Source organism: Aquarana catesbeiana, linkage group LG12 (assembly GCF_042186555.1).
Source record: "Aquarana catesbeiana isolate 2022-GZ linkage group LG12, ASM4218655v1, whole genome shotgun sequence".
Lineage (NCBI taxonomy): Eukaryota > Metazoa > Chordata > Amphibia > Anura > Ranidae > Aquarana > Aquarana catesbeiana.
In genome coordinates, this window is record NC_133335.1 from 121383804 (window position 1) to 121399844 (window position 16041).

A 16041-nucleotide genomic window follows, 5' to 3' on the forward strand; every position below is an offset into this window, starting at 1 on the left:
CTCCTCTTCATGGAGCCTTTCGAGTCCTTTTCCAGCCATGCCTCGTGTTCTTCTAAGGTTCTTCCAAACACAATGATATTGTTCAGATATACCAGGACCTTAATCGAGTTAATGTCTCCCACAGTTCTCTCGATTAGTTGCTGGAACGTTGCTGAAGCCCTCTGATAGTCCCTGTGGCATCCAGTTGAATTTGTAGAACCCCATCGGGCAAATGAAGGCGGCCTTTTCTCTATCTTCCAGATGCATGGGTATTTGATAGTACCTGCTCTTTAAATCCAGCACACTGTACCATTTCGCTCTGGTGAGACACTTTAGAGCATCCTCAATGCCAGGAGTCGTGTGTTGGTCAGGGATGGTTCGTCGGTTCAGGGTCCGATAGTCAATGCACATTCGCAACGTACCATTCTTCTTCTGCACTACCACAATAAAGGGGAGGCGTACGGGCTTATAGACTCTTGAATGCCCCTGACCTCTAACTCAGCCAGTTGCTCTGAGATCCTCTAGGTCATTGAGTGGTACTCTCTGAGCCTGCTCCTGAAAGGGCTGGTCTTCCTGCAGCCAAATGTTTGGTGCTCTTAGCACACCCCACATTGAAGTCATTGTTAGAGAAGATCCTCTCCCACCTGGACAGTTGGAGTCTCATCCTTTTCCGTCACTCAGGAGGTAGCAAGCCGCTGGCACTCTTCTTCTCCAACAACTGCCACAGGCGGCACTGGGGTGGTGGCACTCACTCGGCCCACTAACATATGTGCCCCTAATGTGACTGGGTGATCTGTGACGCTTCAGAGGCTGATCGGCATGTTCTTCCCATTCCAGGACAGAGCCTTAGTGGGAACCAATTCAGGTACCATCTCTATCCCAGCCGCTTCTGCTTGCACATCTGTCTTCAGCACAACAAAGGGGCCTGGTTGGTCCCAAGTCAGCTTGACGGTAGCCTTCAGACAAGCAATCTCTCCAGGCTGCAACACTCTCCTTGGTTCCCAGCTGCCACAGGTGTTCCACTACCTTGGCAGGGGCGCTCTGTTCTTTAGTTACCCAATGACAAACTGGTGCAACTGGAAATGGATCTGTTTATGCACTGAACCATCTTCTCTGAACACTGAAGCCAACAGCCTCCTCAACAAGTTGGTGTTCATCCCAATCAGCATTGAATTCTGTTCAGCCCCTGGGGCCCTAGGGCACGCTACTGCTAGCATGTCAAATGTCTCCACTTTCCCAGTGGCTGCTGGCCCGAATGCAATCTTGATGGGGAGATTGTCATCGTATGGGAATTTGTCAGTCCCAATTCCCCAGTTCTTAAAGTTTGCATAGGGGGATGTGCTTCAGATATCGGTCATAAAAGTCTCAGTATAGTAGCATGACCTGTGCCCCTCTAATAGTCCTTTGGTGTAGATGCCCTCTACCTGCACAGGAGCTCTGTTCTTCCTTAGGGTTCTCAGTTGGCTCCTTTACTGAGACACCTTGAAGTTTCCCGCCTTTTGACTCAACAGCAGCTTCTGTAACACCTTCAACAGTTCTGAGATAAGGTCTGGTCCCTTTTCCTTCTGAGGGCACTGCACTTTGAAATGCCCAGGTTCCCCACACTAAAAACACCTACTGGAATCAGTCTTCCCCGCCTGGACTTAGGTTTGGGCCTCCATCACATGCAGCAGGGTCTGCTGCATTTGATTTTGGACTACCTGTGTTAAAGCAGCTTAGCAGGGACAGCCTCATGGACAGGCTGTGCAATGGTGGTTCTAGAGCACTTCCCCCACTCTGACTCCTCATCACTGTCTACCTCCTACACAACATTTTTTACTTGAACTGGTTGGGCCGATATATTCTGTGTCTTGAAGGAAGCCTTTGTCACTTCCATTGACCCTTGATTATTTTCATCCAACAGAGCCTCTTCTTCCCTGACCATCGTTATGAGTTCTGGGTAGGTTGAAACCACCTGCGTCCCTTTTAGCAACAGTCATAGCACAATTGGATGATTGGGTCCAGCTTCCTGCAGGATCCTTTAAAGCCTATCAGCTTGATCCACTCTGACAACATACTCGGGCAATCTTTCCCCCTCTGCACAGGTGGGTGTGCTCGAACTTATACATCAGGTCAGGTAGCTTCTCCTCTCTCCCATAGACAGCACACAAGGCCTTGATGTAGTCCATTGCCACATGGTCTGGTTTTCCCCTTCTCAGACTTCAGATAACATCTGCTGCTGGGCTTCTGAGACTCTTACTTAGCCTCTGTCTCTTCACCGCTTCTGGCACATTCCACTCTTCCACTGCTTGCATAGCTTAATCTATCCAGCTCTCAAACTCTTCTTTCCCCACTGGGGTGGGTATGTGGACCGAGAAGAACGGAAGCTTCCTATACCCCTGGGGGGCTGAGATGGTACTGCTCTTTATCAAACTTTAGACCAATTTGCTTATGTCAGTATAGAAAGAAGCTGGCAGCATTCCAATGGCAGGGGTATCTTCCTCCTCCAAGACTGCACTCACTGACCCGAGAGAAATCTTCATCTGGTTCACCTGCTGGCACCTCCAACCCCTCAGCCAAACTCTCAGCACTCTTTTGAAACCCAGCTGGGATACTCTCCCGCCATTCCATCAGGACATAAGTGCAGTCTTCCTCATGCTACCCCCATGAGGGCTGCTTGCTGAATCTGTACCACACTGGTTGTCCTGACCATGCAAGTCCTCCAACACCTGACACACTGGGTTTAGACATTTTCAGTGATGATCAAAGAGTAAAAGACACACACAATTTAAGTGAAAAAGTTGAATGAGGTTTACTGAAAGGCTAGCAAAAAATAATAGCAATGATATAAAACAGTGACACGAAAGCAATAACTTATTGTAGAATATCAAAAGGTGGCGCAGGCAATATTATATATATTTTTGGTATTTGTAACACTCATATTGGTGTTTTTTTGACTGCAGCAACCAGAATAGGACTTATATTTATTTATTTATTATATATGCGCCGGTGACTCTCACATACTTGATTGTAGAATATAAAGACTTTTCAAGCAACACTCTATTCAGCTGAAACCTATGAACGGGCAGGGGGGGGGGAGAGGGGTGATCGCTTGTGTCAAACCACTCCCTTCTATGCCTCAACACCACAGGCCAAATGGATCAGCAAGCTTCAACAATGTCCTTAAATTAATAGAATCCTTAACTTTTGAATACTTAAACCTGCTCAGTCAGTAAATAGAGTCCTATGTAAGTACTTGAACTTATGTTACTAACTGATCAGTCCCTTAGTGGGGAGGAGGATATGTTGTAGAATCTCAGAGAAGCAATGCGTAGCAAAGGGTATTTATGGTGTCCTGTGGAAGAGGAGTGCTGCTGCTCCACAAAGAGTCATTGCAGCACAAGGTCCTACACTTTAGGCAAAGGAACAAACAATGATGTCTGCATGCAGTGTCTCTGTGGAAAAAGAATGGGCAAGTGCCTGCTCACTAGTCCCAACGACTCCTGATAATGGAAGTGGCGTGGGCCTCAGGGTTAGGCCTTGGTGGAGCCCTACTCTAAGTGTACATTGGTCCTGCGACACACCGCGCTTCAGCACGGCTGGATCAGACATGGACCTGTGAAGAGCGATCTCCAGGCTGCCGCTGGTCAGACAGAGGTAGCTGGCGATGGATGGGCCTGCACCCGCACACAATGACACAGGCCGTGACTTGGCCACAGCGCACACCAACACAGAGTCACTTTCTAGCAGCTTCTAGGCCGGGGTCCCAAGAGAGAGATCCCACCCACACACAGGCCTTTTAGCACCTCTCCCAGCCTCCTCTTCTCCTTCCTCAGCCGGCTGGCATTTGTAGTTCAAAACAGTCCCTGAGGAAGTTTCACAGTAGCAAAAAAATAATAGCAATGATAAAAAACAGTGACACGACAGCAATAACTGATTGCAGAATATAAAGACTTTTCAAGCAACACTCTATTCAGCTGAAACCTATGAACAGGCAGGAGGGGGGAAGAGGGGTGATTGCCTGTGTCAAACCACTCCCTTCTATGCCTCAACACCACAGGCCAAATGGATCAGCAAGCTACAACAATGTCCTTAAAGCAGAGGTCCACCCTAAAATAAAAAAAATTACATTAACATTCTCCAATAAATCTATAAAAAAAATTAGAAAAAAAAAATTTACTTACCAGAAATGCCTGTTGCTAGGCAGTCTTCCTAATCTGCCTCTTCCTATTCGGCGGAGCTGTTCGGTTACTTCCTCCTCTTCGGCGAGTTGCCCCGTTGTCTTCTGGGACCTGTGTGTGTCCCAGAAATCGACAGGGCCATTCACAAAGCGCCACACGACTCACGCATGCGCAGTAAGAAACGGCAGTGAAGTTGCAAGGCTCCACTGCCTGTTTCCCTTAGTTAGGATGGAGGTGCCGGCACCCGATCCGATGGACAGTTCAGCCTCGGGGAGCTGATATCACAGGCTCGCTGGACAGATAAGTGCCCTTATTAAAAGTCAGCAGCTACAGTGTTTGTAGTTGCTGACTTAAAAAAAAAAAACAAAAAAAAAAAACGGCTGGAACACCGCTTTAAATTATTAGAACTGTTAACTCTTGAATACTTAAACCCGCTCAGTCAGTAAATAAATAGAGTCCTAGGTGTAGGTACTTGTACATATGTTACTAACTGATCAGTCTCTTAGTGGGGAGGAGGATATGTTGTAGTCTCTCAGAGAAGAAAGAAGCCTTTGGTCTTCAGTAGGGATGAGCTTCGTGTTCGAGTCGAACCCATGTTCGACTCGAACATTGGCTGTTCGATTGTTCGTCGAATTGCGAACGATATGGGCCGTTCGCACCAAATTCGTGTGGCACGTCATGGCCCATAATTCACTGCGGCATCGCAGTGCATTGCTTGCTGATGATTGGCCAAGCATGCACTATGACCCGCATGCTTGGCCAATCACAGCGCCGCCTTAACAGAGCCGTAATTGGCCAAAGCCAAGGAGGCTTTGGCCAATTATGGCTCAGGGGATTTAGTACACGCCCCACACTATATAAGGCCGCCTGCACGGCGGCCCTGTGCAGTGTGTTCCGGTGTGCTGAGAAATAGAGAGAGAGAGAGACAGTGTCATTTCATTTGAGTTAGCTAGATTAGGCAGGACAATCAGTCAGTTAGCTGCACTTAAAGTGTATTGTCTATATATATGCATCCCAGGTGTTGCATATATATATATATATATATATATATATATATATATATATATATATATATATATATATATATACACACTGTATTCAGTTTAGCTAGATCCGTTCCTGTTATCTTCTAGACTATTTACATTTAGTGCAGTGCGTCCTGCTCACAGTGTTCAGCTAGATCCGTTCCTGTTATCTTCTTACTGACAGGCAGGCTTGTCTTGTTACAGTATTTTGAAGAAAATTACTGGTGTTCTTTTGATCCTATTAGTACCACAGTCAGGCAGCTAGACTATTTACATTTAGTGCAGTGCGTCCTGCTCACAGTGTTCTGCTAAACCTACAAGTTAGTGGGGTGCGTCCTGCTCACAGTGTTCAGCTAAACCTACAAGTTAGTGGGGTGCGTCCTGCTCACAGTGTTCAGCTAAACCTACAAGTAAGTGGGGTGCGTCCACCTCACAGTGTTCAGCTAAACCTACAAGCTAGTGGGGTGCGTCCTGCTCACAGTGTTCAGCTATGTCCGTTTCTGTTATCTTCTTACTGACAGGCAGGCTTGTCTTGTTACAGTAAATACAGCTACCTGAAGAAAATTGCTGGTGTTCTTTTGATCCTATTAGTACCACAGTCAGGCAGCTAGACTATTTACAGTTAGTGCAGTGCGTCCTGCTCACAGTGTTCTGCTAAACCTACAAGTTAGTGGGGTGCGTCCTGCTCACAGTGTTCAGCTAAACCTACAAGTTAGTGGGGTGCGTCCTGCTCACAGTGTTCAGCTAAACCTACAAGTAAGTGGGGTGCGTCCACCTCACAGTGTTCAGCTAAACCTACAAGCTAGTGGGGTGCGTCCTGCTCACAGTGTTCAGCTAGATCCGTTTCTGTTATCTTCTTACTGACAGGCAGGCTTGTCTTGTTACAGTAAATACAGCTACCTGAAGAAAATTGCTGGTGTTCTTTTGATCCTATTAGTACCACAGTCAGGCAGCTAGACTATTTACAGTTAGTGCAGTGCGTCCTGCTCAGTGTTCTGCTAAACCTACAAGTTAGTGGGGTGCGTCCTGGTCACAGTGTTCAGCTAAACCTACAAGTTAGTGGGGTGCGTCCACCTCACAGTGTTCAGCTAAACCTACAAGCTAGTGGGGTGCGTCCTGCTCACAGTGTTCAGCTAGATCCGTTTCTGTTATCTTCTTACTGACAGGCAGGCTTGTCTTGTTACAGTAAATACAGCTACCTGAAGAAAATTGCTGGTGTTCTTTTGATCCTAGTAGTACCACAGTCAGGCAGCTAGACTATTTACAGTTAGTGCAGTGCGTCCTGCTCACAGTGTTCTGCTAAACCTACAAGTTAGTGGGGTGCGTCCTGCTCACAGTGGTCAGCTAAACCTACAAGTTAGTGGGGTGCGTCCACCTCACAGTGTTCAGCTAAACCTACAAGCTAGTGGGGTGCGTCCTGCTCAGTGTTCAGCTAGATCCGTTTCTGTTATCTTCTTACTGACAGGCAGGCTTGTCTTGTTACAGTAAATACAGCTACCTGAAGAAAATTGCTGGTGTTCTTTTGATCCTATTAGTACCACAGTCAGGCAGCTAGACTATTTACAGTTAGTGCAGTGCGTCCTGCTCACAGTGTTCTGCTAAACCTACAAGTTAGTGGGGTGCATCCTGCTCACAGTGTTCAGCTAAAGCTACCTGTAGAAGGTTGGTGGTGTTCTCATACTACAGGCAGGCAGTTGATTTTGCTAGCTGCAGTATCAGTACATTATATATATATATATATATATATATATATATATATATATATATATATATATATATATATATATATATATCCCAGCTTAGTGCAGCTACAGGCCATTAGTATGTCTGGAAGGCCAAGAAGGAGAGGCAGACAGTCACAAGCCAATAAGAGAGGGCAAGCAGGCTCTGTGTCTAGTGCTGGTCGTGGAGACGGTGCATCCTCATCAGCACGTGGCCATGGGACACGCTTGGCCTTTTTTTCGGCAGCTGGCCATGTTGAGCCGCAACATGCGGAAGACTTGGTTGAGTGGATGACCAAGCCGTCCTCATCCTCCTCATCCTCTCTCACCCATGCCCAGGGTACTTTGTCTGGCAAAGCAGCGGCCTCTTCCCTCGGCTCAATGTCATCAGTGACTCCTTCCCTAGCCCCACCATGTCCTCCTGAGGAGTCCCTCGAACTGTTTCACCACAGTGTTGGGTACATGCTCCAGGAGGATGCCCAGCGTTTGGAAGGCTCTGATGATGATACTGAGCTCGATGAAGGCAGTAACATGAGCACGGACAGAGGGGGTGCCCAAGAAGGACAGCAATCTGGCAGTCATGCTCCCCCTGCTGCAGCATACTGCCAGGTTTGCTCCAGTGATGAGGAGGGAGGGGATGATGAGGTCACTGACTCAACGTGGGTGCCTGATAGGAGAGAGGAGGAGGAGGAGGCGGCACATCACCAACGAGGCAGGATGCCCTCCAGGGGCCAGCCTAAGGGCAGCACATTGACTGCATCACACCCCAAAGCTCCACATGTGCAGGGCACTGCAGTCTCTGCGCGTTATTCAAAAAGTTCTTTGGTGTGGGCCTTTTTTGAGACGAGTGCATCAGATCGCACCGCTGCTATTTGCAACATATGTCTCAAGCGTATCTCGCATGGCCAAAACATCTCCCGCTTGGGTACCACATGCTTGACCAGACATATGTTGACCTGCCATGCAGTTCGTTGGCAAGCGTATCTAAAAGACCCACACCAAAGAACAAAGAGGACCTCTCCTTGCTCCTCATCAGCTGAGATTTCCAACCCCACTAGACCTTCAGTCCTCTCTGAGACCTGCACTGAGAGGAATGAAGGTGTAGAATTAGGTGTGTCACAGCCAAGTACTTGTGGGCAATCTGATTTTGGTACACCGACGTCAGATTGTACCAGGCAAATTTCCCTGCCCCAGCTGCTGCACCGCCGAAAGACGTTTGCTCCCAGCCATCCACATGCCCAGCGGTTGAATGCTAGCTTGGCAAAATTGCTAGCACTTCAACTGCTGCCTTTTCAGTTGGTAGACTCTGCCCCCTTCCGTGAGTTTGTGGAATGTGCGGTTCCTCAGTGGCAGGTACCCAAACGACACTTTTTCTCACGGAAGGCGATTCCGGCTCTCTACCAGCATGTGGAAGGCAATGTCCATGCCTCGCTGGACAGGGCGGTCAGCGGTAAGGTGCATATTACCGCTGACTCATGGTCCAACAGGCATGGACAGGGACGTTACCTTACTTTCACGGAGCACTGGGTAACTCTGCTGGTAGCTGGGAAGGATGCAGGACAGGGTACAGTATTGTTGAAGTTTGTTCTGCCACCACTCCTCCAAAATGCTAGTAGTGGTGATTCGGCCACACCTCTCTTCTCCACCCCCTCCAGGAAGAGGAGGAGGAGGAGGATTGTGTCAGCATGGAGGTGGAGCCTATCTCTCAGCATCAGCAGCAGTCTTCAAGGGATCGTTTTCAGTCCCCAGAAACCCATGGACTTGTACGTGGCTGGGAGGAGGTGGCTGTGGATCATCCCATCCCTAGTGACCCAGAAGACTCCAGATCGAATGCCTAGGCAAACCTTCACTGCATGGCCTCCCTGATCCTGCAAAGCCTGCCAAAGGACCCTCGGATTCGTGGTAACAAGGAGAGGGATCATTACTGGCTGGCAACCCTTCTTGATTCACGTTACAAGGGTAAGGTTGTAGAACTTATCCAGCCTTTTCAGACGGAGCAGAGGATGAAACCTCTTCGGGAGGCCGATGTGTTTCCAGAGCCTGGGAGGCTACAATTTCCTTGTCCTCCTGGACAACGTTTTGCTGAGGCTTCGGTCAGTCACAGAAGGAACGGTGGAGAAGGTGACGGTCTGACCGATGTGTTCAGACAATTCTTTAGTCCGCAGCCCCAAGGTCTGATCAGTTCCAGCAACCACCGTCAGCGTCTGATTTACATGGTGTAGGAATACCTAGGGGCAAGATCAGACTTGGAGAACTTTCCAACTGAAAATCCACTGAGTTACTGGGTCTTGAGGATGGATCACTGGCCAGAGCTTGCACAATATGCAATTGAGCTACTGGCCTGTCCTGCATCCAGAGTTCTTTCTGAACGCACATTCAGTGCTGCTGGAGGCTTTGTAACCAATCACAGAGTGCGCCTGTCCACAGTTGATTGGCTCACCTTCATAAAAATGAATCAGTCTTGGATCACCAGCTACCAAGCACCTGATGCTGATGTAACCGATTAATTTTTCTATGAATGTGAGATCCCTTGAAGGACTGCCTATGCTGAGTGACTCCTGTTATGCTGAGTGACTATCCTATTCCTCCTCAAGGTTTATGTTGATAGCTTCTAAGAACATTTTTGTTTCAGGGCACCACCACCAGTGCCCAAGGCCCAATTTTTCTGCCCCTGTTTAACAGGGATGTATAATTATAATTTTTACTGTAATATTTCGCAGCAAGGCCGTTCTTGCGCTCAACTAGAGTATCTATGAGGGGTTGCAGTGTTGTGGCACCACCAATGCCTAAGGCCCAATTTTTCTGCCCCTGTTTAACCGAGGCATGCAATTACAATATTTGCTCTAATATTTCACAGCAGGGCTCATTCCTGTGCTCAACAACAGAATCTGTAAGGGGTTACAGTGTTGTGGCACCACCACCACTGCCCAAGACCCAATTTTTTTGCAATTGAGCTACTGGCCTGTCCTGCATCCATAACAGGGGCATGTAATTACAATTTTTGATCTAATATTTCACAGCAGGGCCCGTTCCTGCACCCAAGAGTAACTGTGAGGGCTTACAGTGTTGTGGCACCACCACCACATCACCACCAAAGGCCTCATTTTTCTGCCCCTACAATTCTTGATATAATATTTTACAGCAGGGCCCATTCCAGCGCCCAAGAGTAACTGTGAGGGCTTACAGTGTTCTGGTACCACCAACACCTAAGGCCCAATGTTCTGCAGAGTATATAGGGCAGGCCGTATAGTGTATACAGGCAGTCCCCTACTTTGAAACATCCGACTTACAAACGACTTCTACTTACAAAAGGAGGGAGACAACAGGAAGTGAGAGGAAATCTACCCCTAGGAAGGGAAATTCTCTCCTGTAAGAGTTAATATGGGAAAAAGGTGTCTCCACTGATGCTTTATCACCAATCCTTGTTTCCCTAATAACCCCAAATTTTCAAAATCCAATTGTCATTGGGACAGAAAGTAAGCTGAAATCTTCTGAACAGGGGCACAGACAGCAAAACAAATGTTACAGGGGTGATAACCCTTCCCTATGTTATCCACAAACTTAAAAATAGTTTTTTTTTTGGCTGGAGCTACACTTACAAAATGTACCTGTTCCAAATTACAAACAGATTATCTTAAGAACAAACCTATAGTCCCGGTCTTGTTTGGACCCCCTGTATACTGCCGTTCAGAGTATATAGGGCCTGGGGGCCCCACGCCTTTTCTTTTTTAAATTTGGGTGTGGAGTTCCCCCTAATATCCATACAATGCTCAAAGTGCCTGGTAATGGGCTGGGGGGGGATACCGATGCCATTTTTCTCAATAATTTTCATCCATATTGCCGGGACCCGACATTACTTTACAGCCGCAAGCAGTTTTAAATGACTTTTATTTCTTTAGAAATGTCATTTTGTGCAGGGACTGTTCTAAACACGGGAAACACTTTTCAGGCATACTATAGTCACCCCCCAGATACGATATTTAAAGGAACATTTCACCTTTATTTTTTCACTTTAAGCATTATTAAAATCACTGCCCCCGAAAAAACGTCAGTTTCTAAAACTATTTTATGCATTGATACATGTCCCCTGGGGCAGGACCTGGGTCTACCAAACACTTTTTAGGACAATAACTTGCATATTAGCCTTTAAAATTCACACTTTTGATTTTTCACGTTCAGGCCCCTCAGACTTTAACGGTGTTCGAATGTTCGTGCGAACTTTCCGTCCGTTCGCATGTTCTGCCGCGAACCGAACCGGGGGGGGGGGGGCGGGGCGTTTGGCTCATGCCTAGTTAGGCAGTGACCCTGTACAGAGTGTCTAGCGTAGCCCAGATGAACCCCCTATGGGGTAGCCTCTCATGTGACCCTTGCTTGGCGCCCAACGAGGAGGGGAAACATGGAGGACATGATGACCAACCACACCCCACCTAATCCTACAGGTGCACTAACCCTTTAATTTCAGTGCCAGTTTAAGCATAAGTCATCTCTGAGAAAAGATGAGTTATAATTATTACTCACGTCCAAATAGTGCTCTGCTAGTGCCATCTCTCCTTCCTCTTCTGCATCCCAGTCTCTCCAGTTATCAAAATCAACATGCAACCAGGCAGGCTACAGAAATATGAAAAGAAAAAAATTTAAATACAACACACACACACACACACACACACACACTATATGTGTATATTATTTTTCATATTTTTAAAAAAAAAATAATTAAAAAAAAAAAAAAAAAAGTGATTTGAATATTTAGCAATCACAAAACCTTTGAAAAAGTCATTGTGCTAATTTGTAACCTTGCCAACCCTACACGACCTTACCTTATGCTACCAATTTGCACAGTTTATTCTCCCTGTGGAAAATGGAGATTACACAACATGAAGAGCAACAATAGGAATGCGAAGGTGAGTGTGGAGATACCAGGACCCTGTGTCAAGGGAGCGGATCACTGATGCAGCGGATGGAGCCGACAGTGCTGAGCACGAGGCAGTGGACAAGAGCCTGAAGGTGAGTGCGGGGATCAGAGGTTCTCTCTCTCTCTCTCTTTCTCCCCAGCTGAGAGAGAGTTAATTTCTCCTGTCATTCTCTGACAGCGTGGCTATGCTGTGCTCAGTCTGACTCCACTTGTTCTTTTTCTCTAACTTCGTTCACCCCTCTCCCTCCAGATGCTTCTCCACTCGATTTCCCCGTCATATATATCCCCTCTTATATATCAGCGCTTAGGAAATAGTGAACTGCAGCCTCCCTAATTGGGAACTCCACCTGAGTGGGGTCCAAAAAATATGTAAACTCAAGGAAAGGGAAAGTGGCGCTGTTCATAGGTGCAAACCTCAATAAATCATATGATAAATATGGAAGTTGAGCGCAGGTGGATGTCCATTCTAAACCGAATTATTGAGGTGGAAAGAGACTGATGATCTTCACTGAGGTGTGTGAACCAGAGGAAAATCCCGGCAAGGGGGACACCATCATCTGGATACCACTAATACGCCTGTTACCCCTGCAGTAGTGAGGCGCTCTGGTGAGTGAAAACATAAGAGGGGGACATTGAAGGAGGGGAGCACTGCAAAGTCACTTGATTCTTCCTGCAAAAGTCACTTTATTTTCTGCACGGATCACTTTTTTCACGGACTGTTATTTGCTTTTGATTGGACACATGCTATCAGAATTTGTTTTTTTTTTTTTTTTTGATGTATTAGTCGTGATATTTTTTGGGACGAATTTCATACTTGGAAATAGCACATGTCACTTTATGTGTATTTTTGGATATAACACGTGGTATTTTAATTGTTACATAATTTGTGCACTAATGTTTATGGACTTTTGAGAAAAAAATGTATTCACTATTTCACATAATTACCGGTATTTATTTTTTATTTTTGGATGCACACTTCACCTTAATATGAGTATTTAGATTGTCATCACAATAGGTTGTATTTATACCCCTTCCTATAACACACATTATATATATATATATATATATATAATCATACGATTTATTGAGGTTTGCACCACAGCGCCACTTTCCCTTTCCTTGAGTATACATATCTCCCCTCTGTCTCTGCAAAGCTGCTCTGATCCTCTGCTCTTCTCAGTCCCACAGATTGTACTGGGTAAGTCTCCCATTCCCTGCAGTCCTTCACTTCTGTACTCCCCCTCTTATCAGACCATCCTATCCCTCTGCTGATCCCAACATTCCAACTGCTCAGCATATATATTATCTGTTCTCTCCCCCAACACAGGCACAGCTGATCAGCTAAATTCCAATGGGATGTACAATTTACTTCTACAATATTCAGCAGCTGCCTTTTATCTTGTGCCCTATATAATGTGCTCTGCACCCCCTCTACATGTAATGTGCCCTGCTGACCTCCTGTACACTGAACTGTTGAGACCCCCTGTTGATTTCAGTAAGAAATGAGTTTGAGATTTTTTTTCTTTTAGAGCTTTTCCAGACCTGCCATACTCCCTCTGAAAAGTGATCCACCAAGGTGGTATAACAGTGGCTCAGAAGATGGTACTGCACCCCTCTCCTACATATACCACCCACCGCCATACACTCCGCACCCCTCTCCTACATGTACCACCCACCGCCATACACTCCGCACCCCTCTCCTACATGTACTACCCACCGCCATACACTATGCACCCCTCTCCTACATGTACCACCCACCGCCGTACACTCCGCACCCTTCTCCTACATGTACCACCCACTGCCATACACTCCGCACCCCTCTCCTACATGTACCACCCACCGCCATACACTCCGCACCCCTCTCCTACATGTACCACCCACCGCCGTACACTCCGCACCCTTCTCCTACATGTACCACCCACCGCCATACACTCCGCACCCCTCTCCTATATGTACCACCCACCGCCATACACTCCGCACCCCTCTCCTACATGTACCACCCACTGGTCAGGGGCAACATGTAAAACCCCAGTGTTAGTGTAGCGCCACCTCCGCAGGAGCCGCTGGTGGATGTTGGTTATCTCACACACACACACACACACACACACACACACACACACACATATATATATATATATATATATATATATATATATATATATATATATATATATATACACATATATACATACACACACATACATACACATACATATATATACACACACACACACACACACACACACACACATTTCTCCTTCTACCTCCAGCACAAACGTGCTTGTAGAACTACAAATCCCAGGACTAGCTAGCACTGACTGTTGGATCCAACAAAATCTCAGTTAGAACCTTGTGAATGCCCTTTGCAGGCAGGGGCCGCGGGCCCTCCTAGTAGGTGCAGCAAAAATAGAGGTCTTTGGTGCTAGCGGTCCTCTGCTGTGGCTTCTGCTCCCAGTACCACCTCTTCAGGCACTGCCAGCCCGCCTGGCTGCAGCTGTCCCTTTCACTAGCCCTCCTGGCTACTTCTCCACAGTCCTCCCGGAATGATTCTGCAGCTATCCCAGACTGCTTGCACCCAGTCCCTTCAGACATGCCTCTCAGTCCTCTGACTGCAACACTCACCAGTCCACGTGGCTGTCTTCCTCCCTGGAGATTTTCCCGGCAGTGTTCTCCCACTGTCCTTTCCTTGCTCCCGTGCTTCCTGGATACCTCAGTGTCAGGATTCCTCGGTGTGTCATGAGAAGGGTCCCTTCTGCACCCGAGTCCAGGCCTGAGTTCACCCCCCCTCCCTCAGACTGGGGAGCTAGTCTCAAAAGGCCCTGAGAGCCTAATACTCCATCTCCAACTTCCACCTGAACTCCACACTGCCCCCAATTGGGCTGACCCTGAGTATTATAGTGGGCCTGTCATAGGTCATGGTCCTCAGAATACTCCAGCTAGCTCATCTTAGACCCCTCCTTACTTCTTCTGGAGCCTTCTCCAAGTTTCGAGCAAGTAGGGAAGAGTTACCAGAGAAGCTGATGCCAAGTCATCCAGTCTACCTGAGTCACTCAAACCCTGACCCAAAAAAACTGGGTTCGGCTGCCATCCAAGTATGAAAGTTTACCTACACTAACACAAAAAATCCTTCTCTAGCACCCTAACAATGCTAGGGAGTGCTACACTAACATTAGAGACCAGAATAACAACCCCCAGCATTGGTGTCAGTGGATGCAATCACAATCCCCTGCATTGATGTCCAAGGACCACCATAACCACCATAACACATTAGTGTTAGTGGATGCAATATTAACCACTTGCCGACTGCCTCACGCAGATATACTGTGGCGAAATGGCACGGGCCACCAAAAGTAATCTTTTGGTTACGTTACTTGCCTCCCGTGGGTGGGGTACCTGAGGCGGTCGGCATCCCTCCCGGAGTGATCCGTGCTGAGGGGGAGGCCACTGATATCGTATGTCCCCAAGGGCTGTGACCACCACCGGAAGCTGCTTTCCCTGTGGATATCCCTACCACTTGTTGGTTGACACTCGATTTGGCCCATTGGGGGCCGCTGCTACAGGTGAGAGGCTGGGGGAAACAGGTGTCGCACCCCGGAGCCTGATTGGAAGAGCACATCTACTTTGGTCACTTCTCGCCACATTAATTGTCCACTGCACTTCCACTTTCCTGTATGGTCAGAAGATCTGTCCTTGCTGATATTAGGAGCTACATTGCATGACGTTGGGAATACACTTATCACTCATCATTAATTATTTGGACATTTATTACACTCATTTGTGAGTCACGGATATATATGAACTTTTTTTGCACATTGATTATGCATTTTAGTAGAATCGCACTTCACTTTGTATGAGTTTATTTAACTTTTATTATAGTTATGATTAGTATTTAATTCTTCATGATATTTATGCACGATTGAATTTTTATATTTTTTATATATTTTTATTTATATCCATCACACTCATTTGTGAGTCACGGGCTCTTATGAATTTTTGCACATTTTTTATGTGTTTTGGTGGAGTCGCACTTAACTTTATATGAGTTTATTTCATTCTTGTTTGGAGTTGTGGTCCATGCCAAGGTCAGGCGTACCAGACCCCGATCTTCTTCTGCTGTCGTTGAGGTGCAAGAACCGCAGGTCCCTTGTATGGAGCAGAGCAGTACTAGCAACGCTATTCCTTCTGGTGAACTGGCAAGCACCAGCGGACTAGTACACCCCGGTCGTAGTCAAACCAGCACTGCA

At 46.9% G+C, this 16041-nt stretch overlaps 1 protein-coding gene across 4 annotated transcripts in view; it reads right to left on the reverse strand.

Moving 5' to 3' along the window:
• The window catches only part of PTGES3L (prostaglandin E synthase 3 like), a 372186-nt gene that overhangs the window by 52442 nt on the left and 303703 nt on the right, over positions 1-16041 (reverse strand). For all 4 annotated transcript variants that reach the window (XM_073608309.1, XM_073608307.1, XM_073608308.1 and 1 more), the window contains exon 5: positions 11404-11493. In XM_073608309.1, the coding sequence (XP_073464410.1) occupies positions 11404-11493 (90 nt within the window). The remainder of the gene's footprint in view (positions 1-11403; positions 11494-16041) is intronic.